This window comes from Lissotriton helveticus, chromosome 4_1, assembly GCF_964261635.1.
Source record: "Lissotriton helveticus chromosome 4_1, aLisHel1.1, whole genome shotgun sequence".
NCBI classification, from domain to species: Eukaryota; Metazoa; Chordata; class Amphibia; order Caudata; family Salamandridae; genus Lissotriton; species Lissotriton helveticus.
Window position 1 is genome coordinate 1903357281 of NC_136063.1, and position 27810 is coordinate 1903385090.

At 40.3% G+C, this 27810-nt stretch overlaps 1 protein-coding gene across 1 annotated transcript in view; it reads right to left on the bottom strand.

The window, feature by feature from the left end:
* The window catches only part of FRMD7 (FERM domain containing 7), a 361948-nt gene that overhangs the window by 46844 nt on the left and 287294 nt on the right, over nucleotides 1-27810 (bottom strand). The window contains exons 6-7 of the mRNA XM_078686317.1: nucleotides 23737-23851; nucleotides 9397-9544 (exon numbers count right to left, since the gene is read on the bottom strand). Of these exons, the coding sequence (XP_078542443.1) occupies nucleotides 9397-9544; nucleotides 23737-23851 (263 nt within the window). The remainder of the gene's footprint in view (nucleotides 1-9396; nucleotides 9545-23736; nucleotides 23852-27810) is intronic.

The following is a 27810-nucleotide window of genomic DNA, read 5'->3' on the forward strand; positions in this document are numbered from 1 at the left end:
GGGCCGGCGGTGGCTTCCGCCGGCCCGGAGTAAGCGGAAAATCCGCAATCATAATGACCCCCTTAGTCTTTATACTAATACATTTCATTATTGGAAACTGCTGGAAATTGGCCTGGGGTGGTAGGATATTTTTGAAACACTTGATGCCTATAAACCATCAGCTAAATTCAGTATGCAGTACATGTGCTTTATTACCATAGTAGAAGCCAATGCCATAATCAAAATGCTATGTAATTATGGCGATGGGAGTGGCCAAGATATCTCTAGCACAAAAAATATTATGTTAAAATGATAAAACAGGTTCTGGTTGCTGGAAAGGACCATAACTTGTGTAGTATTCAATTTTTTTTTTTAATGCATCTTTTTTTTTGTCACAAGCATAACAAAAAAACAACCAAACATATATAGTGCAAGTATTGATAGAAACGACAAGAGCATCCCAAATTAATTAACCATTAAAATATTCACATATCTCGAATACGGCTGTCAAACGAGTAATAATCTGAATCAGGGCCAATTGGAATGAAAAAAAATAAACATACAAATTAAAATAATACATGAGACCGAAATAAATTAACACCCCCAAAATATGAAAAATAACTTCGAGCAAGAAGCAGCAATTAATCCCATTGCAGACTTGACCACACCTTTCCAAATTTACCCCTTGAACGTAAACCCCGTGCTTTTGCTAGTGCCAGTTCCATTTCATCATCATCATAAAATCTTTATTTCGGTAAAAGATACCATAAAAGCACAGATTTAAAAGACATGCATCATTAATATAGTAAAAAGTTATCGTTATTAAAACATGACAATTAATTATTACAGTCACAATAAGAGCACATTAAAATAAGGGCACATTGTAGAGTATACTAAGGGAATAAGGAACACCTCAATAACAGAGTAAATCGTTTGTCTAGTAGGGGACACTTAGCCCTAGATAATTGAAGCTCTCCTTATGCGCCACATAGCTGCTAAGAAACGCGAAACTGCGAAGACAATGGGTCCTGAGGTGTCATTTTTCATAGCTCTAAGCGTTTGCATGCACTGCCGGAAACCAAGATTTTTACATAGCCAATGTTTCTTTGTTTTGAGGTATGCGGGGCAAAAGAAGAAGACATGTTGCTTTGATTTCCTGTCACATTCACAGAGAGGGCAATTTTTTGGGGCGGACATGCTCCAATTGCATGTGAAGGCCCTTATGGGTAGTACACCGTGCCGCCATTGCACGTACATTTATCTGGCTGTGACAGGATAGATGACATCTAGGAAGCCTTCAAAATGATATGTATCTTTTGCCATGAGAAAGGAAACAGTTCTGGAGCCGTGTTTGGGGTTGCGCATAGCCGTATTCAAGCTCTCAGCACGATATCCTTCGTAAGCATAATGGCCGAGATCTGGTTACATCCCCTCTCGGGGTCGGTCCATAGGACTGACAGTCCCAGTCTAGTGAATTCCTTCTTAATGAAGGTGAGCCCTGGTATTTTACATACTCTGCTACAGCTAAGTATTTCTCTAAGCTCTTGCCTAAGTAACACTTGTGTGGTATTCCCATAGATTGATGTCTTTTTGTTTTTGGGCTTAACCAATTTTTGCTGGACATAAGTCTCTGTACAATTTACTCCTGCTTCCAGGTGTTCAAGTATTTGAGCCCTCTTTTCTAAAAATATTAGAATATGTCAGCCGCTAATTGGCACATGTAATCTACCTGTGTGTCCCCAGTAAATGATACCAAATGTACCCTTGAGCTGTAAATTAAATGGTACTAGCAGCACTCATTGTACCACCCACTAAAGTAGCACTGTACAATAAGTCTCCAGGCCGGCCCTTGCAGCCTAGGTGTGCAGTTTTACATTGCCATTTCGACCTGGTGAAATACATCTTTTAGCCAGGCGTTAATCTTCCTTTTTAATACTTATTAGGTAGGCCTTAAAAGTCCATGGGGCAGAGTGCATGGCATGTAAAAGGTAGGCCATGTATATTTAATATTTTACATGTCCTTGCAGTGAAAAAGCTCCAAAGTCATCTTTCACTTTAGCAAGGCTAGCTCTCTCATAGGTTAACATTGGTCTACACTGTTACCTCTAATAAGTGCTAAATTCTGTTCAGGAACACTTAGTAAAATGGTTCAAGGAAGCATTTAAGAGTAGTTGAAAATCCAGTCAAGCTGGGTTTTAGAAAACTATTTTGGAAATTACGCTGTCATAAAGTTGTAATTTTCCTGTATGAAAGCAAAAGGCTTTTCTGTCAGTGTCTAGCTGTCATCTTACCCCTGATGGCTTCCTTGTGGTGAGATGTGTATTCAGAGAGTAGACAAAGGGCTCTGGGTGTGAGAAGGGCGGACTCCTTCCTTGACAAGATGGCCTGGAGGGGCTGTGCCCAGCCCCTTCCTGAGCTTCAAAGGATGCTTACCTTGCCAATGGCAGATGAAGCTCACACCCATGCCTGCTTCCCCTTTGTCTCTTTAGTTAGGCTGGCACCAAACACAGTGAGAGTAGAGGAACTGACCAGTATTGGTTAATGGGAGAAAAAAGGTTTGCCCTCCACCCACAGGCTGCCACTGAGCGTAAACGTGGACTCACAGACCTCTACTTAGAACATTCCTTGACCTGTGCAGATCAGAAGAAGGACTGCCCTTCTGTCAGAAATCTGAAGGAAGATTGTGCCTGCTTGCTTTGAATACAGGACCCCAGAAGTGACGCCAAGGATCAGGTGACTGGCTGACCTCCTGTTTGAGCTACAGGGACACAACAAGATTACAGAGGCCTCTCGCTATGCACCTGCCCATCTGAACAACTCCAACTTGACCTCTGTAAAGAAGACTCTGAAAAAACACAGTTAAAAGTTGCAGGTAAGACGTTTATTCCAATACAATTCCCCCAGGTGTCAAACCCTCCAGCACCTCAGGATCATTCTCAACGTTCTATTGTCCACTCTCTAAGCACCGCTCAGAAGAAACCACAAAGGGGCAAGGAGGGGGAGGCAAGGAAGGTGCCAAGGAGGGGTGGGGGGGAGGAGGAGGAAAAAGGAAAAGGATGACCTAGATCATAACACCTCTCCCTTCCTAAATTGAAAATGCCACAAGCTAACATATAGGTTAATTCATAACATAATCTTTCTACCACTTCGGAGATTTAACATTTCTCTCACTACGTTTAACATCCAACTTATTAGAACAAAAATTAGAGACACTTTTAGACTTATTGTTGTTGCTGTTGGTTTGTACAGAAAACAGAACGAGCCTATCCATGCTTCACATTCTGCCATCTGCCATGGTGACAACTTTTCTTTTAACATCACTTATCCTTACAGGACCATAACATGTATCATACCTGTTGGAACTAACATCAGGTTTCCTGACCAAAACTTGTTGGCCTACTTTCCATTCATGTGTTTTTGTTCCCCATCTGTGATCATACGGATGTTTGTATAACTTCTGGTGGTGCTTAATCTTTTCGTGACTTTTTTCCTTATCACATACAAAGGAATTGTCTTGAAATCACCAATTTGGTGTACGTTTCGAACCAGGTTTGTGCCCTCTTAAGAGACAAAAAGGGGAATAACCCGTGACACTGTTAGGAGTTATGGCATATGACCAAATCATGTCCTTAACAGACTGAATGATGGGTTTATGGGATGCTATTGCTAATTGTAAAGCATCTTTGATCATCCTAGTGCAACGTTCTACCAACCTATTGGCTCTGGGACAGTACAATGGAGTGGTTATGTGTTTTATGGCCAAACTAGCAAGGAACTCATTCATCTCCTCCGAGACTAATTGAACCCCATTATCAATGATGAGAGTATGAGATATACCTTCATTGGAAAAAGTATCTGACAGGAAAAGTTTAATGGCTTTGGTCTATCTTGTTCACAAACTTAAGGGTGATCCATTTGGAAAAGTAGTCGATAAGTACCAGAATGAAACTTTCTTGCCCTCCAGCTATATATGTGGGGGCCCAATGATGTCAAAACCAAATTTTTCCCAGGCTTTGATCGGTACCTGTACCGGTTCTAATGGTACCCTCCTAGTACATTTGGTTTTGTCACTGATAGCACATGCATGGCATCCTTGTACCCGATCTTCAATATGCATGTTCATACCTGGAAACGAATAGCCTGAGCGTAACTTGCTTTTGGTAAGGTTCCTTCCCAGGTGACCTTCATGAGCTAGTTCTCATATACGTTTTCTGAGACTCTCCGGCGGTATTATTTTTTTCAGATTTATATAGATTGGAACCTATTATAGACAACTCTTCACTTACATTCCAATAAGGTTGTAACTCAAATGTAAGGTCTCCACATTTCTTTGGCCAACCACTCTCAATGTTCCCAGCAACAGTTTTAAGAGTGGTATCCTCCGCCATCTCTGTCTTCCACTCGTCTTCAAGAATGGCATGGATGTAACTTGAAGTACCTCAAAATCTTCTACGTCTTCTTCCTCCGACTTAACCACTGGAAGACGAGATAAAAAATAAGCCACTTGATTTTTGTTGCCTGGGACATACTCTATTTTGAAATTGAAGTTTTGCAAGGAAACTAGCCATTTTCCAATCATCAGTGTTATCTTTTCGATCTCTTTAGATGTAAAAAGAGACACAAGGGGTTTGTGGTCTGTTCTTAGTTTGAACGGTATGCCCATAAAAAAGAATTTGAAATGATTAGTTGCCCAAAAACAGGACAAAGTTTCCTTTTCTATGGTAGAATAGTTGATTTCTGCCTCTGAGTGTCCTGGAAGCAAACGCTATGATCTTCTCCTTACCGTTTTGCATCTGAGAGAGAGTAGCTCCAATGCCTCCATTACAGGCATCAGTGGTGAGTAGGGTATCTTTTGTACAATCAAAGTTGCCTATGCAAGGTGCCGTTGCTATTGCTCTTTTGAGATTCATGAATGCACTGTTATGAACAGGTAACCACGTGTACTTAGCTTCCTTCTTTAAAAGATCTCATATGGGTTGAACTACATCTGAAAAGTTCTTTATAAATTTCGACATATATTCTGCAAGACCTAAGATTGAGTTAATCTCATCTTTATTAGTTGGTACAGCAGCTTCCAATACTGATTCTACCAGATCCACTTTGGGTTTCATGCCTTCACTGGAGAGTGTGTGACCCAGGAAATCCACCGACGCCACCCCTATCGTGCATTTACGCTTCTTGATAGTGAGACCTGCTTCTCTTCCACCATCGAAGCCACAGCTATCGACTTTGAATCACAGATTGGCCTCAGCGTACTGGTTTGCTCCGCAAAGGACATACGACTTCCAGAAAGGTTTCTAAGTCTGAACGTAGAAGGCTTCATTGGGACTGACACAGTGCTGCATGCAATTGATGTTGAGGCATTTCCAGGCACAGACTTTGGACTTTGGCTGCCCAGAGCTTTCTCGCCTTCATCAACGACAGCACTGGGATTCAACTCTTCAACAGCCTGCAGTCTTCGAGCCCCAGTTTGGATCCTGCTTATCCCGCCGACGACTCGTTTGATGACCACTTCTTCTCTGTAAAAGTTTCTAAGTCAGAAGTTTAAGCACGTGGTGCCTGTATCTGACCTGCATGTCATGATGGTCGGCCTGTGTGACTTTGATCTGGTCTGGGCGACCATTTACCTATGGCTGGTGCTTTGTGCTTTTTGACGCTATTTTTAATTAAAAAATTTGAAATTCATATCTCTGGTTCTACATATTGGAATTCTGCTGTTTAGGTGCCAGTTATATATTAAAATGTACTCTATTTTTCGAAAACTGTTTGGGAATTTTCTTGTGTTGTGTTTTCACTTTATTAATGTTAAATATTTTACAATCCGTCTCTAAGTTAAGCCTGACTGCTTTATGTCAAGCTACCAGAAGGTTAAGCACAGTTTGTTTGAGTCACTTTAGTGGTTCACCCTGACAAGCACAGTGATTATTCCCATCTCCCTCAAGTAATACTAACATTTCTTACACTGGTAAATTGCATTAATCTGCATTTGTAGAAAGAGGAGGCTATAACTTAAATGTACTAATTAGTGTGGAACATAGACACAGAGAAGATGACCAGAACTCTCTTGTACAAAGGTAAACTCTGCTAAACCATCTAATTGTAAAAGATTGGACAAACTACTTGTACGCCTACAGTAGGTCTGCACAAATTTAGTAAGCAAAACAAGCAATATCCCTTGCAAATAGGCAACATATCCCCTCCATTAGATATGAACAACTAATGCTAACAGCCTCACAATTAGCAAGACTTGGTATACGTTTTCTCAATGTATGTTTCAAGTGAGAGTGTTTGGAACAGAAACCAATACTTAGATAGCAGATGCGCATCCTTCTCATGAGAGGAATGAAAAAAGATACAAGGAACATAAACTTCCAGATGTTGTAGGAATCAATTGGGAATGCTCACTTTGCAGTGCCAAGCGTGAGAGTGAGGCTAAATATAGCAGAAGTAGATAAAGCAGTACAGGCTATAAACAACATGTGTAAACAAAATATCAGCAAATATTGTTCAGCTAATATGATGATTTCTATCTAACAGCAAACAACACCCTATAAAAATTCATGCTGACCTGATTTGGGGTTGTAGTGGCATTGGCTTAAAAGACAAACTTCCAAACTGCAAATAGCAGGGTCATGAGTAGAGAATTCAGTTTAACCAGATATTGAAAAATGATGAATCATAAACAAACTATATGGAATTGCTCTAAGAAAGAAAATGAAAAAGAGTGATGCCTCCTGAGATTCACAATATTGAACACATATGATCCTGTTTATGGGTAAGTCTCTAGAACTTCCACAGATGATCAAGTAGTGATTTAGAGTCCACCGTGTCAAATTAATTGCTGGAAATCATATTGTTAAGCTATGGGAGAGAAAGACTGCAGGCTTGATGTTCCCTGTGGCTGAGCTCCTACAAAGCTAAAACAATCTGAATTATATTAACTAAACTTGCTTCTGGGAGGAATACCTCACTCACTATGGAAGCTTGGCACAAGAAGGAAGGTCATCTGCAGAGAATTAACATGTGCTAAATGAGAAACAATAGCAACACACCATAGAAATGAAAAAACATCCTTAAAAATTCACAACCAACTTAGTAAGAAAGAACTATTTTAATTAATAAAATGAAACAATGATAAAAATTGATTTAGGTATCAGGAGTTACTAATATACAAAACCTCTTCCATACGAAACAACGGGAGCTTAAAGATTAATGTAAATCAATTGGTTTTGTGAACTCCAACACCTTCAATGAAGCTGCCAAAGGGCAGAACGTTTTTCAAGACAATCAAGAACTGTGTCAACTCCCTACTAAACCCATGTATTGCTCACCCCATAGAAATGTACAATGTCATCAGTCTCTTCTTCAGTGAAAATCTGATAACATGTTGACAACACCAAGCCTGCTTTATCTGTTAGGCCTACTCCTTCCTGTAGAATCCTGCAATGGTCAGCCGTCAAAGCCCTATGTCTCACTGATCACACCAACATACTCTACTCCCTCAAAGCCACTTCTTATGAAGATAATATCCTACCCTTGTTCTTCTTCAAAGCTCTCTCTGGGGATACTCTCTCACTCCTAATCACCATTGTCAAGGCCTACCTCACTCAAGGCATCTTCCCAGAAGCTCTCAAGACAGGGTTGATTTTCCCACTGCTAAAGAAAACTACAGAGGCTCCTGATGGCCTAGCCAACTAGTGGCCCATCAATCAGTTTCCATTCACCAGCAGGCTCACTGAAAAAGCAGTCTATGTTCAACTCCAAGATCACATCAATGATAACCATCTCTTGCATGACTACCAGTCTGTTATGTTAAAATTATTTGTAGAGCGCGAGTTAACCAGTCGGTTTTTTGGCGCTAAATATAACAGTAGCCTGGAGCCTGGTAGGTTATTCATATGCCTTGTTAAACAGCCAGGTCTTAAGAAGTTGCTTGATGATCTGGAAGTCTGTACAGGATCTGATTTTAGGGGGAAGGTCGTTTAAAAAATGGGTGGCTAAAACCTCAGATCTACAACCGCCTCTACAGTTTGTAGGTCGGTGTGAACAGGAGTTTCAGGTGGGTTGAGCGCAGATTGCGAGCAGGTCTGTATCTCTGAAAAGGTTGGAATTTGTTTTCGAACAGGAGCCATGCAGAGATTTGAAGCTGAAACCAGGTTTTGAAAGCGCAATGTTGTGTTGGCTTTTTTAGGTCTGTTTAGCCAAGACCTTTTGATTTTACTAGAATTATACACATGACATAGTTACCTATAGGTATTTCAGCCACACTTCATCTATCTGTCTGTGGTTGTACCATTCACATTTTTCTCCACCCTACTTAATCATGCATCATGGGGCCCTGCATCAGCCCACATCAGCCACTGGCTGATCACTATGAGTTACGACATGGTTTCCTTTCACAATGAGCACATCTGTTCACAAATCAGTTCCCTTCAGGGCCAGGGAGCACCATGGTGTACTTTTGTAAGATCCAAAAACATTTTTGCATTTAGGCAATGTTATTTGTTTAGATTGACAAACACTGAGAAACTTCCTGAACAATAAAGTTTTGCGAAAACTATGACAAAACAAAACTTGCCAAAAGGCTGGCGGACAACGCCAGACCTATTGACTTTGCCTATGCTTGTTCATTTTCAGTGCACAGCACATGCAGGTTGGAGCCCATTAGTTGGCCCTGCTGCTCCCAAGACCAAAATACCTCACATTCGGAACCCAAAATAAACGGGGGAACTCAACATAAATTATGTCCATCAGTCATCGAATAGAATCAGTGTGCTGACATCTTCAACATGTTCTCCCTGCTTCAGGCAATCCATACATGAGGGTAACTTGAATTGTGTCAGTCATAAGGGGCAGAAGAAAGACTGACGATTTTGTAAACAAATAGTCTCTGCCACTATGGTCTGGACCTGTCTGGCATTTACCCTTTGTAACACTTGGCTGGGCGGTTGGAAATTGCCCAAATATAACAAATGTAGCACTCCGAAAAGCATGCTTTCAATTCTATGTCAGAATGGCATACTGCAGGTTTGAAGAAATTATGACGAAAGGGAAGGAAATATTAGTACACTCTTTGATACAAGAAGCTATGCCCCCATAGAGACTGGCAGATAGATTTAAGGAACCCACAACATATACAGCAATTTGTCAGGTTCAAACCTTTGACTGAAAGCTCTTTACTGTCAAAAATAAGGGGGCAATTGTACTTGCTTAAAAATAAAAGTACAGAAAATGTTAGAATTAGGTGAAATGCAATAAGGATTTTAACACGTTTGGCCAAAAAGTCAATCACTATTACCAGAGTTATTATTGTTGTTTGCTATAAATTTACATACTGAGGAGATAAAAATAGGTGAAGGACATTTTGTTTCTAAAAACAAATTTGAGAATTTAAACACAGCACAAAAAACACTTTACCTGAAGTACTAAAACACCCAGGTGTGAAACAGCTAGATTGATATGCATGCCTTCCCCATCACTGGCTGGGTGGGGCCTTATCCCATACATTTCCAGTTTTCTTGCAATGTCCAGTAGTTGAATGTCAGATTCAGCTGGAGTTTTTCCACTGTAAGAGGAAAAAAACATATGATTGTAAAGGAAATCCTTTAATTCAGGTGGCATTAACCTACAGTGACCCTTTGTCTAGTGTCACATTTTCAGAGACTGTGTTTGGAGGAACATTTCGGTTTGGAAGAGCAGAATCCCAAGGTATCCAGTAACTGCTGTATGAGCTATTCACACTGGGCTAAGGTGTTTACTCTGGGCTGTAATTATCACACCCCTCACTATTTTCCGCAGACATAATTCTCCAGGAAAATCTACCAAAGTGTATCAGAAAATGTACGGGAACAAATGGCCACGTATAAATCCGTGGGGTAAACAGTAATCACCAATTCTCTATTTTGTATTTCGCCTTCATGGCCAGAAAACAAATAAATTACTGGGTGTGAAAAATACCTCCTCCTTTTTCAAGCTCACAGGCAGGGGCTGAAATAACCAGCAAAAAACATGTTATAAGACAGGTTAGGTACAGTTCCTTTAAACCAATCCAACTGGAAATTGCCTAGGAATCAGGAAAACATACTTTGGTCATAAAAACACTATCCAATTGTGCGCATTTAATCATGAACACATAACAGCTGTTTAGCTCCCACCCACCAGCTGTTGTACACTGGATTGAATTAGATAAAGATGATTCAAATTACTTGGGGCTCCCACAACCCCCTATAGACACCGTAAAGGCCTTAATGTTCAGTAAGCATCCTTGTGGAATGTTTTGGAGAGGTGGGGCCCAGGAGAGAGCATCATCATCTGGCTGATTTTAGTTTTTGAGCCACCAAAGTAATCCTTTTTCTCCTCAACGTGTGCAGCAGCACGTGCTGTGGTGACCACTGAGCTATGTTATGCAGAGGCATGTTATGCATTCTGTCCCTTACATGTTCAAGCTCCTTGTGCTGAGAAACTCAACATGAAAATATAAGAAAACAAGTAGCAGATTGCAATTTGCTACTGAACAGTTTCCTTTTGAAATCTTTCAAATCTGCTTGAATGGTCAACATTTTCGGCCTCGAAGGGTGCTTGGAAAGTGGTTGAGAGGAGAGGCTAGTCTCACTGGCGGAATTTCAATTACTCTGGAGTAATAGGAGTACATTTGGTAATTCTGAGTTACTCTTTGGTGTGGAATTGCTGACAAAGTCTTGATTATGACTAGTCTCATGATTAATAATTATTTGGTGGGAAAAAAAACTCTGTACCATGAGAGCACATTTAGCAAGGATGAGCGGCCACTTGTGCTTGCTATTTGCGTTCTGTTGCATTTAGCGCTATTTTTTAGTGCAAAATGCATCCTCGTGTCCATTTTGAACAGGAGGGTGCATTCTGTGCTAAGAAAATAGTGTTAAACGCCAGGAGTACGTTGGGGGAAAATTCTATCCCAAGAGGACATTTATACTCGATATTTGTGTTCTGTTGCATTTAGCAATGTTTCTTAGTGCAAAATGCAATCTCGCACTCATTTTTGAAGCTAAGGGCAATTTTTGCACTAAGAGTTAGTGCAAAATGCAGAATTACTCTTCTCACATTATGATTTGTAATCTTATAAAATTTTTAGATCATTCCACATGCTTATGCTACACTAAATTACTCGAGTTATGCCCACACCTGTGTCAGAGGGACTTACACTGGGTTACAGACAGCTTCTCTTAAGCGCGTGGCCCCAGTTAAATGAGCACATGCGTTGAAGTTTGGTTGCCTAGTTTAGGAGAACACTAGAGAGGTTGTTAATGTTTCCTCACAGTTTTTTTCTGCTCCAGGAACCAGCTGTTCCTCCTCTAACTAAGCAGTTGGCTTTATTCATGTGGTCAAATGCCTATGCAAAAAGAAGAGGTATTTTAGTTCTCATGTGTGACTATATGAGATGCACAAGGACCGTGTGGCTACAACTCCCATTACCATTTCTATTTTTTGATTTGATAAGCTTCCATATCATGCTCCATCATCTAAGCAGGCTTTGAATACTCCCAGCAAAAGATATAATAGGCGCTATGATTTCCAAGACAAAATCTCTTGGGTTTGTGCTAAATCCTAGTAACGCATTGCCCCAATGTGTTCAACATCTTGATTGTAGTGAAAGTAGTATAATTCCACCATGCACTCAGCAGAAGATGAAAAATCACAATAAAATTAGTGCAAGCATTTAACCCTCAATATTGACTATGTGCATTCACTACAGAGGGGCCTCTCAAAGAGCCGATTCATGTCCATGAACAGTGGCGGCTAGTATATAATGGCGGTAGGGAAGCACCCGGCTCCCAGCCTCCCGATAGCGAATCACAACGCTGCAATGTAGTGTTGTTGTTGGTCTAAGCACCATGAATCATTCTCAGTCAGAGAACGGGAGGCTGGGCATATTCACCATGTAGGCTGTAATGCACCCTGCATTCAGAACATGTAAAGTGTGCATGACAGTTTGACCGGCCTGAGACAGCCGGCCAGGGCATCCTGCACACTTGGATTGGGCAGACCACTCTTCCCATGCCCTGCTCTGTGAATAGAACAGCCTTACCACTACCCAGCTGAGCAAGGGGAAAATAATATGATAATAGCAATGAATTATTATCATTTTATTTTTTCCTCTGTGATCTGCTCAGAGGGGCGCTGCTCCTCCGCCTTCGTGGAGGAGTCACCACTGTCCATGTAAGCCATTCAGACAGCAACAGAACATGCCCATAATGGTTCAGTTGCATAATTTCCCACCCTGATTTTTTTTTAACTTTTAAAGCTTCTTCCCCATTGAGTCTCACTTCTTCTTTAAGGAGCTTATCTAACTTGTAAAGCCACTGTTGTTAGGTTCAACAGGCCTGTGCACAATAGCGTCCATTTAACAAGTTTACATTTAAACTTGACATCTTTTTAGATGGTGACATTAACATACTTTTCACGAACACGATAAAGCACTCAGAAAGTGGTCTGCTTGCAATGCACATTTCTTTGTAAGCATTTCATCACAACATTATACATTCTGCTCAAGGATAAAGTACAATGAGCATGCTCTCTTGTATGTTGTTTGTTTAAAGACTGCTCTGAATCGGCAAGACAAATAATAAAATTAGCAAAGGACCTCAGACACAGTGCGAACGGAACTGGTTCTGATTATATAAACTGCTTCTGAGCTTTGACTCTTCAGGTGAGCACATCCATGCATTATCCTGGATGTTCACCTGTAACTGATTGCCAGCCCTGCTGACTTCTATCACTTTCCTGCAATGGACAGAGGCCTGTTCTACATCAGACAAATACATTAGATATATTACAAATGCAGGTACATGGGTAGTTAGGCTGCTCCAAGAGATCTGGCAGAATGCACTTCTTACTACGCTCTCTAGGGTGTAGTCAGTGTTAAGTAGGGTTATCATTATGATATTTATTAATATATTCATATAATCACTCCAACGTTATAATAGTTGAAGTATTCATCTTCTTCAGCATTATTGTAATACTGGTAACAATGCTTTGTTTCCTTCTTCTAATATTTGTAGCTCATGTATTCTACACAAGAATCCAATTGCTTCAATAAATGTATGAAAGGCCAATTCATGTATTTCTTGTGTCTCCTTTTGGGCAGCCTTAGGTAACCACAAAAGGGTAGATCTGTTTTCATAAATTCCTTGGGGAGCCAGAGTAGTCATGTTCTGAGGTTGCAGACACCATCCGGTATCCTCTCAGGTTTAGGGGTCCAAATGGCACACTGCGAGCCAGTCAGGAATTGGGCCAACATATTCTGATTATGTGCGTGGGCTCAGTCCCCTTATTTTGACGCATATGTTGTCCAAATGCACAGTCTTACTTGATTAGAAGGAACCGTAGGACACCACCCTCATATCATTTAGAACTACCTGGCAAAAAAAACTCACCGTCACTATGGATACTTACTCACTGTGCAACAAAGATTCTAGACCTATTGATAAAAAATATCAGAATAAACTCTAAAACAGCACTCTTTGTGAGGTGATAAGAAAATTTGGACATTGACCTAATCTAATACTAAACACATTTTTCACTTACTTCAGGGCAGAGTTGCCATTCAGGAAATAAGGATAACAATCCTAGAAGAATCTTGTATTGATTATCTATAACAAAGGTTTTGTTATCACATAGGTGATCCCCTGTGTAATGGTTTCAAATGTGCAGAACAAAGTGACACATGACCTAATTTCTGCACCCTGATTACAATGGGCACCCTATAAAGAGGCCTAGGAATTTTGAACAATGACATCCTACTTCCAAATGCGCTTTGTATATGGACATATCATTTCTTACGTTGACAGACTTCTTTATTGCATGCTTAATAGCAATTAGGCTAATAATACTGTGAAGAATCCATATAAATTTAAAATTCATAGCAGTTGGGATTATAGAATCACCACCATCATTGTTGGAATTAGCAATGCAACATGAGTGACCCGATCCTGGAGGAGTCCCCCCAGTTGGAACTTTTTCCAAGAAGGCATTTCTTAATTCATCGGTTAGAATGCTGGAGGTGGGGACAGAGTATCACTATATTTAGGAAATTCTTTTTTGATAGCATTTCTATAAATCAATATCTTAGTCTGACCAAGTTCTTTGTTTTTATAATCCTCGTTGTACATTCTGGTCAGCCTGATTACCTACATACAGGCAGGAGACTTTCAGTTGGATCTCCACTGACCCCCTCCTATTAAAAATACTGTCTGCTTTCACACTTGTACTATGACACCATTCTGCCCTTCTAGTTGCCTGCATAGCAGGGAAGGCTTACGCAAGAAATCGGAAGGGCAGGAGTCATCTATAGATTTTCTGTGCAATTGGTTTAGATAGGGAGGCAAGCCGTGTTTTGACTCAGTAATATGGAAATACGAATATGTATAGCTAACATCAATTTCTTGAACGTAAAGTATTCAGTAACCCTCTAAAACTCAGTCAAAGTGATTTCTTAAAGGAAAGGTCAAGAATTGATTAGGCATTGAAACAAATCTTCCCTCTCTCACCTTACATTAGATTTAATAAGTAAATATTATGAGGAAGTGTTGCTACTTGCAAACATCCTTTCTTCTTTCAGTCTGATAGCCCTTCTGTCGGGCACCTGTGCTGGCTGAACTTATCTGTGTTGCTGCTTGGTTCAGTATCCGGTATTGTTGTCTGTGTGGGTCGACCTCTGAGTGGAGGTTTGTAAAAATAGCTACTTGAACCACACTGACCTGTTCTGCCATCTTTTTACCAGTCTATCATTACTATCTCATTAACAGGCCCTATTCCTTACATTGACCCCACTCCCATCACTTATACCTTCCACCCTCTCTTGCGTCTTCCTCTTGTTGCCAGATGGCAGTTTTGCTTTCCGGCCTCCTCCAACCAGATGTGCAAAGTTGTCTGTCAAGGACCACTCTGTTTAGGGATGGATCACTCCTTTTACAGGACTTCCTCCCTAGTTCCTTTCTCTTGTTCCCTCCTTTCGACTTTCCTGTCAAATATAGTACTTTGAGAGGGGCTTAAAGCAGCAGAGAATGCTATAAATGCACCATCATAATGTATCAAAGCACGTCTCTTGTTCAGTGTGTAGTGGTGACTGCATGTCAAGAGTCCTGTGAGTGAGGGTGCCTGTAGAACCTCGTCCAAAGCTGCCTGTTTGTTTATTGGATCACATCAAATATATAAGGGGTTTGCCCAAGTAATCCTCCACTCTCTGGGCTGTAAATATGCTCAAGCAATAACAATGTTGTGGAGGAACAAATATCCTAAATATTTGTTATATTGTACATTTCATTACTCCTATACGCTGGTTCAATATCCCATCTAATTCACATCTATTTCAATAAAGTTCGTCCATCGCTCATTCCAGATCATAACCACAATTTATTTATTTTCATTTCATCTCTGATTAGGACCAATATTCTTTTTATATGTCGGCCTTGATCAACAAAAATATATACAAAATACGTTTACAAAACATAAAAAATTACACAAGACAAAACTATTCTTTTCCTGAACCCCAAATATTAGAAAAGAAGTGTCCGTTCCTAAAATGCACTGCGGTCCACTGTGAGGTAATCCTTTGCACATTATAGGGATCCTATCCACTTCAAACAAACTTTTTCGTGTGCATGTCCGTTATTCCATTTTATTTATTATTCTACAGATTCCTCCTTGTCCAGTAGTCAACAAGTTGCAGCCTGTTACTTGGGCCTCATCAGGACTGGGGTACAAGGAACAACCTAAAGTGCAATTTTACAATATATGAATCAAATTACTAGATTTCGAAATCCCTGCGGATGAGAAGCAAAGCTATGCTGAAAAACCTCTACATGCACTTGAAGAACAAAAGTGAGTCTGGTGACAAGAAATCAATCTGAAAGGCATCAAACCCAGAAAGAAAAACGAAAACACCACATGTGTGCATGCCAATTCCCTCATATCTCAAACCAAGAAAGATTCAGAGACTGTGAAGATTTTAAGTGCATCCGACCATCGAGTGTGGGAAACAAGTCAGCGAAAAGCGGTTACTTATTAATTCCCAACCATACTCCGACTCAAAAAAGACAACTATAAATATCCTCCCGTTGGAGGTGTAAAACACTTACTGATGGATCCTATTATGAATTAGATGGGATATTGAACCAGCGTATAGGATTAATCAAATGTACCCTATAATAAATCTTTAGGATATTTGTTCCTCCACATAATGTTTGTTTCTTGTGCATGTTTGTTTATTGGAGCATGGATGTGCATAGCTATTTTGTTTTTTTTGCATATTTGTATTTATCATCTAGGTCTATGTGTGGGTGGAAGTTGTGTTTGTCTGCATGAGTGCATTCACTATTCAAGTCGACCCTATTTTTTTTTGCTAGTGATGGCTTTGAAAGTAATAATTATGGGCAGCTAGTGCTTGTTTTTAAATACACGCACCCACAAGATTAATTAATCGTGGGCAGCACAAACATTGTTTCACTGCATATTACTTAATAATATTGTTACATTCCTGGACACAGCTACATCTACAAAAGTAGCAAAACAAGGCATCCATATATATGAGCACAGAACTATCCCAACTGTTACAACGTATTACAGCGGGGGCACCGCATACATAGGGATACGTTGTCCAAAATAATGAAGGAGGAACTTGAGGGAAAAAAGCACATGCTGCTCCCCATTTGGAACCGTGTTTTGTTGATTGTATTGACTTCATTATTTTTGGTCCATTACATTTTTTTAAAAGGACGGAAAAGTTGTACCCGTTTTTATGCCGTCGTTAGCCATTTTTGTAGCAGCATATGAGTAGCAGCATATGAGTTGCCACGCCACAGCAATATAGACATTTCATAATGTTATTGCCTTGTTGCAATTCTGTTCATGTTTATATTTGGCAGCAATTTTTAGAAGTGTGGTCACCACACTTTCCTGTTTTAGAAGTTGCGTAGTTATAAGACACTCTTTAGCAGTGCAGCACAGTACCTATAGCATCAGTTTTTTCAATCAGAAGGAGGAAAAAAATAACAATTACGGTGCTACATTGAGGGCCTCATTACGATGAGACTCAGAAAGCCTTAGAACGCAAGTTGGAGGCTTTCCGAGTTTCATCACGGATTTCACTTTAGACCGCCGCATTACGGTGCATCCAAATTGCCACTACTGATTTATCTTCACTATGTTACTTTCACTGGGATACAAGAAACCATTCTAAGAAGTCCGCCAAAGGATTACACAACATAAATCAAGGATTCGAAAAAAAGTGCATGCTGCACCATTAGTCAAAAATTGGATAAATCATAATCATGCAGAAAAAGATCTCTCATGGACTGTAATTTCAAAGATAGATCCAGACCCTTGTGGCGGAGATATGGATCGCAAATTGATACAGAGAGAGGCCATGTTAATTGTCAAATTTAATACAGCGGTAGATGGTGTGTACGAGCTCTCAGAAATGTATCATCATAAGAGCCAATGTCCAAAATCATTGTTCTCCGAATGTTATTGTAATGAAGTCGGAATCTCCACATAATAAGTAGTTGATAAACATATTGCTGCAAAACAATGAACCTCCTTTTTGAGAAAACGAAGCACTGTGAAAAGTCTATAGCACCATAGATTGTCCCAACCTTGCTGGTGGATTTTCGTACCTCAAGATACGGTACAAGTGGAATCATTTAATCTAAAGGATTTTGATCCTCAAAATGGAATGACACATGGCTTTAAATTAGTTTCACTTTGCCTTATAATCGGTTTAGGCACCAAATGCATATCCATTTTACATTTCCAAATTGGATTGCGATTTACGCTGAACATCTAAACTACGAACTACATGTTCCAAAAGTACTCGCGTCATGAAGCGCGTAACTGTCATGTGAACAACATCGGAAGTAAATGGTCAGCTCGAGTGCAGATGCCAGTGATCCTAAAATGAAGAAGACGTTGTGAACACACAAGAGACACGCCAGCCCAGGTATGAGAAAAGCGGACCCGAGTGCACTTTCACAATTGGGACTTGTTGAAGCAACCGGACGGACTTGACTTGCTTTGTTCTTAAAAGCTTTCAGCCAGATTCATCAACGGAAATTCGGCTCGCAAAGGGCCAGATTCTGAGAAACTGGCCCTTTGCGAGCGCAATTTTTGCATTTGGGATTCATTATCCCAAATGCAAAAATCGCAAAATGCAAAATCGCTAAATTGCGAGGAATTGCATTTAAGGAATCTCTAGATTTGAGTATTCTTAAATGCAATTCATGAACCATTTTAGAATTGCGAAATCGCAATTTTTGGCTGCTATTTACCGTGAAGTCTGACTTCGTGGTAAATAGCGAAAACTTAGAAAAATGCACTTTAGTGCATTTTTCTAAGTTGTAGATTACATACACACATGTCCTTTGGACATGTGTGTGCGCAACACCAGTGTAAATCACCATTTCAGGGGTGCTACAGGGTGTCCTTTGGACACCCCTGGCACCCTTGAAATCGCATCCTTATTTGCAATTCGCAAATAAGGAAGCTGTAGAAATCGCAATTATTTTTGCGATTTCTAAATGAATCCCGTTTTGCGAGTCTTTAATAGCGATTCCTTAATAATCGCTATTAAGGACTTGCAAAACGGGACATTGATGAATCTGGCCATTTGTTTTTAAAAATGACGGTCGCAATACAGTCAGCACGTACTAATCTGAGGCAGGAACAAAAGAGATTGGATTGTGAACCTTGTTTCCTTTTTTTAGTGCAGATTTACTCATGGCATACCCATAGCGGCTTAGCCTCTGCATATTAATCAGAAACAGGTATGTTCTCAACCAAATTTACCACAAACACGAAATCAACAAGCGCCATCTGACATTTACGATATTCTCTCTGCATACATTGTTTCCAACAGAGTCCTTTTACCTCGAGTCACTGAATAGTTTTCCATCACAACCTGGATTGATTTGATCAAGTAAGTCTGAAGCTACATGTTAGTCTCCTTCCTTTGACTAATTCACTAAATAACACGAAAAGACTGATTCGTTCTTTCCCTCTTTTTCTTCATTTTTCCCCTTTTGTTTGTTCAATTCTGTAGACAAAAAATAATTGCTTAGCACGTATTGGCACTGGTAGAGATGAGCTGATCTCACAAAGAGATAGGTAATTATTTTTCAATTATCTCATTGAAACGGTTGTTTATGTAAGGGTCTAGATTAAATAGGTTTACGGTTTTCTGAAAGAATAAGAGTTTAACTCTCTCCTCCTTCCTTTTCTGTTGCAGTTTTTTGTGGTCCTGAGGAGAACCCCAACATTAAATGAGGGGTTCGAAACGTGTCGACCTTTTTCTTTTCAAACAGTGTCCTTAAAATATAAACTCGTTAGTTTCTCTCAAAGATTACATTGGTTGGCAATTGAACCATTGTTTGTACCAAAACAGTTCGGAATTTCTTCCTTCTTAATTGCAAACACTGTTTGTTGTCCGCCCTGATTAGAAGGTTGAAACCTTGTAAATAGAAATTCACCTGTCTGGGTCTGTGTTCGTTGTGTCTTAAATGTTTTATGTATTGTTGAATTACAGTTCTTGTTTATTAGGTGATGTCATTCATTGCATGCTATCCCTTTGTGTGTAATTGTAATGGATTTTTTCTTTATGTGTTGTGATGGTTGTAACATTGTAAAGAATTTTTTATAAGTGAAAAAAAGTAATCAAAAGAAAAACCTTTCCTCTAAAAAAATAAAGAGAAGGATTACTAACCTTTGGGCCACATTGAATGGTTTCTTGTATCCCAGTGAAAGTAACAGTGAAGATAAATCAGTATTGGCAATTTGTATGTTGTTTATTGATAATTGGGCTCAGCCTTACTGATAGAAGCCAAAAACCCTTTCTTGGTATTTAGCATTACGGTGAAGGAAGCCGAAAGTGAAACGACCAGTCATTCTGGCTGGATTCCGACGCGTTCAAGGAGCCCGTTGGCCATTTGGAAGCCTGACTGTAATCCTTATAAATGGGGTTTCCGCCGCATGGATTAAGATGTCCGTTTCCGACAGGCTTTTCAAGTCAGGCTTGCTGACATGTAAAGCCTGTCAGAAAGCAACTTTGGGGCCCCCTTGGCCCTGCGGCAATTGGTTGGTGCCCGATGGGGCACTAATGGTGCCCCCTGTATATCCCTGCACCACGTGACAGGCACCTTGAGGTGATTGCCACGGGGGGCAGGGATGAACAGATTCTGCCATTTTTCTATGGGAGCTTGTGCTATGGCTGGTTCACAGCTGCAGCACAAGCTCCATAGAGAAATGGGAGTATGCGACAAACACCATGTGCTGTGATATTGTAAAGCTGCGGTGGGGACAGCCGACCGGAGGTCGTCAGTCTCAATTCCGCAACAGCCAAATCCACCCGACATTGTAATAAGGCCCTAAGTTGCAGAAGTGGATAATTATGCCCTATTACAATTTTCCTGTTAGGTGGATTATGCACACCAATTTAATTTAGTCCGCTTACCAATGGTATCAATAAAAAAATACAGAAAAGCCTTATTATTCACAATATTTTCCACACGGCTTGTCCAATGATAGCACTATAATATCCGTTCAGCAAAACCTTAAATAAAAAACTGTCTAGCGTAGCTGAAACTCAAAACCTTTGTACCTTGTTTTGATTCGGCTAAACATCAGAGAGGTCCTCTGTATGCAGAAATAATGGATGTGAGAGGTTCCTGTAGGTTATGATAATCTTGAGAGAGGGTTCACACTGAGTTACCCTTCCTACATTTTTTGAATTTGTAGTCTATTGTTAGGTTTTAGCTGCACTGGTTTCAATATTACAGCGAACAAATTGTATTCTATAGCTATTCTAAAAGGCTTCCAATCACCCTTTTACAGCCATTATCTTTTTTGACTTGAAACATTGTCAATAACATCTTGGAGCAGCCCACAGGAATGTTTAGCTCTTGGCCTTTTTTCTACCGGCTTGACCTGTTTAAGTCTCTGCCAGTAAGTGGGAAAAAGGTGTGAAATTCAGTATTTTTTACCTTTTGAGCATTAAACATAAAACCCAAACCAGCAAACATCTGAAGCCGTCACTTAAAAGTGTTTGATAGTTGTCTAAATAACATGTACATGATTATTAAACAGGGCTAATTGCCGTGGTACAAAGAATACTGAGACTTTTACAAGAATTCTTTTTCACTTACCAGCTGTTGGCCTTTCCAGAATTGCAAATAGTAAACAAATGTCTAGCATCTTTTTCAGAGGAAGGTGGCAACCTACTCACAGGAGAATTGTAGTCTCTCCTTTACTTTGGTGTTTCCTTCTGCATCCAATCCCCACACCCCATGACCACCTCCTCGAATTCTCTCACTACCACTGGGCAAAAGTGCACTTCATCTGTCCAATCATAAGTTATTATTAAATACAGGCGCCCCTGCCCCTCCTCGATGTCAGCGCCCCCTACGCAGGTCAGCGCTCATTGCGGCCACACTGGTCACACTGCCCTAAAGCCAGCCCTGCACTTTTGCATTGCATTCACAAAGCTGCAGCAGACATTTCTCTCCAAGAGCCATCAGCTGTCCGTCAGAGATCTCATTTTACTAATACATTATAATATATACATGCAGAGCGTGGCTTTTGGTGAACTCAAGTCAGCCACTGGCTTTCATGTAGTTTTAAAGGGTTGATTTTGGTTGCTTCAGCTGCTTTATAAGGCCAGGGCATTTCTTGCAGGTTGCATGGGTGGAGCACATAGTAGCCTTTAGAGGCCAACGTCTTCTCCTGTGGGAGGCTTTACTGGTTCTTGTAGGTGCTTCCCTGCATCACCCCCCACCGCCCGCTGTGTCTATGCCGCCTCCATGTGGACTGTGGCTACTGCCCGCATATTGACTTTGCCAATGCTTTTTTAAGTGTGTCTTTAGCACTGGTAGAGCCAATAGTGCCATCTAGCTGTCTTGGAGTTCAGCCCTGGAGTGCCCACTTTCTCCACCAGGCATTTACCCAGTAGGCTAGAGTCGTTGGAGACCGGTAATCACAGCAGGCACAGTGTGGCCCGAGTAGTGCGAGAGGATAGAGGAGAGAAATGAGAAAGGAGGAGGGGAGTGGGAATGGTTTGAACATTTTTATCACGGCCGCTTTTATTTCTCAGTATGTCCCTGTTGAAGTGTCAATTTTGTAAAACGCCAGGATGATTGTTACGTTGCACGTAAACGCAGCAGAATGCCCACCTTGAAGTGGTTCTTTTCAAGCTTCCACAAAAGCTGTCATGTTGGTCCAAATGCAACAGAACAGTCACCTTGGTCACTTTTGACGTGTAATCTGTCTGGATAGGTGAAGAGCAGTTTATCTGTGGTTGGCTAAAATGCTACATTTATGACAGTCTCAGAAAGGTATATGTTGAAGATGAATTAAGTATATCAACATTAGCTCTTATCTTTCAAATGTTGGCAATTACAAATTTCAGAAACCATTTGATTACAGTGGGGTTAGAGGACAACGGAGAAAGGCAGTGTCTCTACATATTGGAAAGTCGATCGGTACTATTCAATTAGCCGTATTGGAGACTGGTTGTCAAATAGATCCGCAAGTTAGGATGTGGGAAGACTTGAAAGATGGCCGCAATGGCCAGTGATGTCCCCAAGAAGGATTGTGTGAAAATAATTAATAGAGCAAGTGTTGCAAAGGTATGAAAGATACAGGGAGGGAAATTAAAACACATGCTATCAACTGTAAACAGCCAAAAAGAGAGTATTAAATGACAGAGCATTTCTGGCCGGAGTAATTGGTGTGAACAACATGTTACCTTCAATAATTATCAGGTATTATTTTGTTTTAAAAAGGAGGGGTGGAGAAAGTAGTGAATTACGTTTCTGTAAGGAAGAGCAATACAAGGATTGAGAAAAAGGTAACCTGAACTACCTCTTATGCACAATCCACTGCAGGTGTGGTGTTCCAGGCACACATTTCTTAGGGTGATTCTCTACAGTACTACACCTGTAATAATGGGGCTTAGACAGGATGGATCTGAACACGAATACAGTTGTGGAGTAAATTTTCATCTGAATTGGGGGACATAGCAGCACATAATGTGAGTAATGGAAGTACTAATTGTTAGACAACGTTTCTGTGCTGATTGGAGTCTCAACCAGTTGAAGGGCTGGAGCAGCAGAATGATATCACCTTTGATGGTGGTAACTGGTGATTTGTCGCTGGGCCTTTAAAGGATCGTGCGGTCTTTGCCTGGAAATGTAGCTCCATTTGGCAACTTATGTAAAGCAATTTGCTGAGCACAACACAATATCAGAACACAAAACAAAATAATACAACAAAAGCACAGCAGGTAACAACACATTGCAAAACATTCAAAAAATAATAGAACAAAAAATCTACAGGACAACTCAACAACATAAAGCAATAAAGCAACACAAAATCAGCACACAACAACTGTACTCCTCACCACCCTACAAATTGAAATCAGCACAAAACTATCTAGTTACCCCTTTCTTTTGATTTTTATTAATTTCTCTTCGCTCAGCAGAAACAATACTCAGAGTCAATGCTGGGTTTAGTACAAACACAATCCAGTACAATGTGTATTGGGGAATAGCTGGTTCATTTTAAAGTTAAAGTATGGCTGTGATTCTGTAAACTTGTGTGATGGAATGGGAGGTGCACGTTACCCAATTCTTCACCTTTGTCCAATAACACAGTATGGTAGAAACCAAATGCCATTGTTTACATTAACATGCAACATTTGTGTCACTAAGAATATTAGAAGAGTCAAACACTTACATGTGCCTCTGGTAAAACATTATAATCTTGTTATCGATATACTCCTGATTGGGTAAATATTGATTCTTCTCCAAATGCTTCCTGGCTGCCTCCTCCTGGAAATCCCCCAACTCAGCTGTTTAAATAAGCACAGAAGTTGACTGGAGAAAATAAGGGATCTTAAAATAATTGGTGAGACCAGAAACATGTTACAATGCACAGTACTAACAGCTATTCTATATATGTTATTACGCAATAATTGTTTTGAAAAGCAGGGCTACAACTAAACAATAGGATGGAGCTGTGGTAGTAGGACTACGTTACTGACCTTTTACACTCAAGACTTGTTTTTTAATTCCCATTCCAATATCAGACCAACAATATTGTATAATTCTGGACAATCACATTAGCTCCCTATTCCTCTAACTAAAAATATGTTAAAACAACTGTACAGTATTGTCAGATTTATATGTAACCACCACCTGGTCCAATTTGATTCTGGTTTCCATATTATGATACGTACACGTGTACGTACACACACAAACACGCACACACGCACGTACACACGCACACACACACACAATGAAAGTATCATATGGAACTACCTTTAGGACAGTGTGTTTTGGAGATCATGACTAATGAATATGTGTGGTGGGATATATTGCAACTAAAGCCAGTCCAAGATTTGAGTTTCATGTATAATTTTTGAGAGTGTACAAAAATGAGTCCATATTAAGGGAATGAGTGTTCTTAGAGACTGTATGTCCCTTGAAAAGGCTCTTGGGATTCCCTGGCTGTGATATGTCAAAGAAATTCTCTATAAGATTGGGTTAAGGCACTATTATGATAATCCAGACTGTAGTCAACCTAATATGAAATTGACGATAAAAAATGCCTATTATGCTGAATTAAGTATATCCAGTCAGGATTGTGAAACACGCAATTGCGTAGATTGGCGCCCAAACCATCCGCAATTTTATCTGTCTTTTACTCTTCAAGTTCATTCATGTTTCCTTATGACCAGATTTAGAATCTGCACATTGCACTTTCTTGTGGCTTTCCCTAAACAGGCGAGTTGGTGTGGGTGACTAACTCCCTGTCTGTGCAACAATTTAGCCCAACAAAGCACAATGCACTTTGTATTGTTCTGCAGTCTCTATAAAGACCAAAGGGCACGTTTTATCAAACCGGTTCGGCGTGATATTAAACCCTGTTCTTATCAGAAGGGTTTTGCTTTCTAACACTCTTTATCCACTGGAGCTATTTGTATTGCTATGCTTAACTTTACTCGAACTGCCTTATCAATTAGGAAACGGTATGAATCATAATATGAAACTAAGCTGATTTTATAGCATTATTTATTTAATACTTGTGTGTGGAATACTAATGTGATGGATTAATTTGACTAATTATGACATTCTTGCAGGGGGAGTTAGAATGTTGCTGGATGATGATATATGTGTTGAAATCCTATTTTATTAAGAATTATGATATGTACACATGTAAACTTTTATTATTCTTAAGAATCAAGCAAAGTTATCTTGACTGACTGACTGAGTCCATTATAATGAAAATTCAGGCTTCCATTGCATGAGTCATGCTTCTTGGATGAAAAGAACCAGGAAGACTATCTTCTATATACACAGTTAAGGACACACTGGAGTCAGAATGTGGCAATCGAAAATGTCTTTTTTCCTAACTTGGTATTTTTCAATACATGAACCTGGAATTAAGTTCTATTTAAACAGCTGCCTGTATGTGTGTAGAAGAAAAGGCAGAATATTCAAGATTTAAAGAACAAGGGATTTGAGAACACTTAAAAATGTGCACATTCATGTGATGGGCAAATCAAACTGTATCAGTAAGGTTGATTGTGTGATACAGTTATGTACAGGACAACGCAGGCTAAATTGATATATTGCCAATCAAAAATATTGTAAGGTATATTTTGGAAAATATGTTACGATAGTGATTTCAAACTAGCAAAATGACGAAGCAAGCCTTGGAGTTTATTGACGATCCAAACGTTGTCCTAAGGGAACACGGTGAAAACGTCATAATTGGCTAAACATTATGGGATTATTAAATTGTAGCTCGGCAGTTTATGGAAATTGTGCAAGTTGTGGCACACAGTCAAAGGGTTGGCAGTTGACCAAAGGAATTGGAAGTAGCAAGAAACATTTTGGATTGAAAATTTGGGAAACATTCAAAATCTGGGAGATCATTTGCCCCATGTATTATTTGAAATTATGCATAAATGTTAATTTTGGCTACATGATCGACATATATTGTACTGATCGTTAGATTGCAGAGTGCTAGATTTTAAAACCAGATTGCAGTGAGGTAGCTTTAACCACCAAACGGTCCCCAGTGATACTTTCTATAACAGAGCTAAGGGGTGAAATATTGTCAAGATTGGTGTTTTGTTGAAGACGGATTTGCCTGCACATTGATACATTTTCTTTATTAGCATTTGTATGACTTAATTATAAAATACAGCATAAAGAGGACATAAAATAATCCCCTACCCAGCCCCCGCACAAACATTACCAGCCTACGAATACAATCTTTCATCTCTATAAAACTGGCACACAAATACTGTGAGCATACTACAAGGTCCATAATTACATTGTGTTCCAGTAGTTGCTAATGGTCATTCAGACACATATACATGAATTTCAGTTACTACATCATTATCCGTTAGATTTGTGGGAGTGACCCTCTAAGGTGGCTTTCTGCCAGATTTAGGGTGCATGGCCTGTAGAAACTGTACCAATCAAGTATCAATGTAGGTTTTGGTGTGGTGCAAATGAGGCGAGAATATGCGCCAGAATTATCCTTGTGCTAAAGCCAAATTGTTACGCCAAAGCCCTAAATCAGGAGAAGAGGAAAATCTCAGTTTATGGCTGTTTTTTGTTTGGAGGGGGTGAGATCTGAGTCTATAAACCTGGTGGTGGACTTGCCTACCTTGGTCTCGTCATGAGGTGTGGAAGACAAATATTGGGATGACACAGGTCTTTTTTTCACAACCAATGCTGATAGCTGGACCATAAGATCCTCCCACCAATGTTCTATAGCCATCTATAGGTCTAGCCCGTATGCCCAAATGCGGCCCCCTGCTAGTTACATCAAAAACATACTATATGTATGTGGGGGTTCATAACTTGTAGGCGTCCAGGGGTCTGGTACGCTCTGCACATTGATACATATAGGCTTGACTAGGTTATAATTTTTCTATTTTGAATATGTTTTAGACATATTTTGTTCTGTATTTTCTTCATTAATGGATGTCAATATGGGGTAACCAGGGATATCAGCTGCTGCTAGCTCTGGCTTCATTTGTCATCAATCAATCAATCTGTATTTGTTTAGCATGGCTTATCACACCATGGGGTATCTAACTGCTGAGGAGAGGGAAGCCTTAGTCGAAAAGCCAAGTCATGAGTCCCTTCCTGAAGTCGGCGAGTGAAGGGGAGGTTCATAGGTGGAGTGGGAGGTTGTTCTAGGACTTGGCGGTGAGGTATGAGAAGGAACAACCTCTCTTGTGGCACTGCCAGATGCGGGGGATGTGTGCGAGGGAGGCAGATCGAAGGTGTCTAGTTGGCTAGTGGAAATTCAGGCGGTGGTTCATGTAGGAGGGTCCGGCGTCATGGTGGGCCTTGCAGGCATGGGTCAGCAGCTTGAACTGGCATCTTTTCTAGACTCGGAGCCAGTGGACAATTCCGAGGTAGGGGTGATGCTGGATCATTTGGGGAGGTCAAGGACAAGTCTGGCTACAGTGTTCTGTTTAGTCTGCAGTCATTTTAGGAGATGGTAGGTTGTTCTGGCATGTAGAGCGTTTCCATAGTTCAGTCAGCTGGTGACAAGGGCTTGAGTCACTGTTTTTCTGGTGTTGGTAGGGACCATCTAAAGATCTTTTGAAGAATGCAGAGGGTGTAGAAGCAGGAGGAGGCAACTGTATTGACCTAGTGCTTCATGGAGAGATCACTGTCCAGGATGATGTTGAGGTTGCGGGCGTGGCTAGTAGGTGTAAGGTGTAAGTGAGGGTCCGAGCGCAGAGGGCCACCACATGTCATCCAATGGGAAGGTGTTATT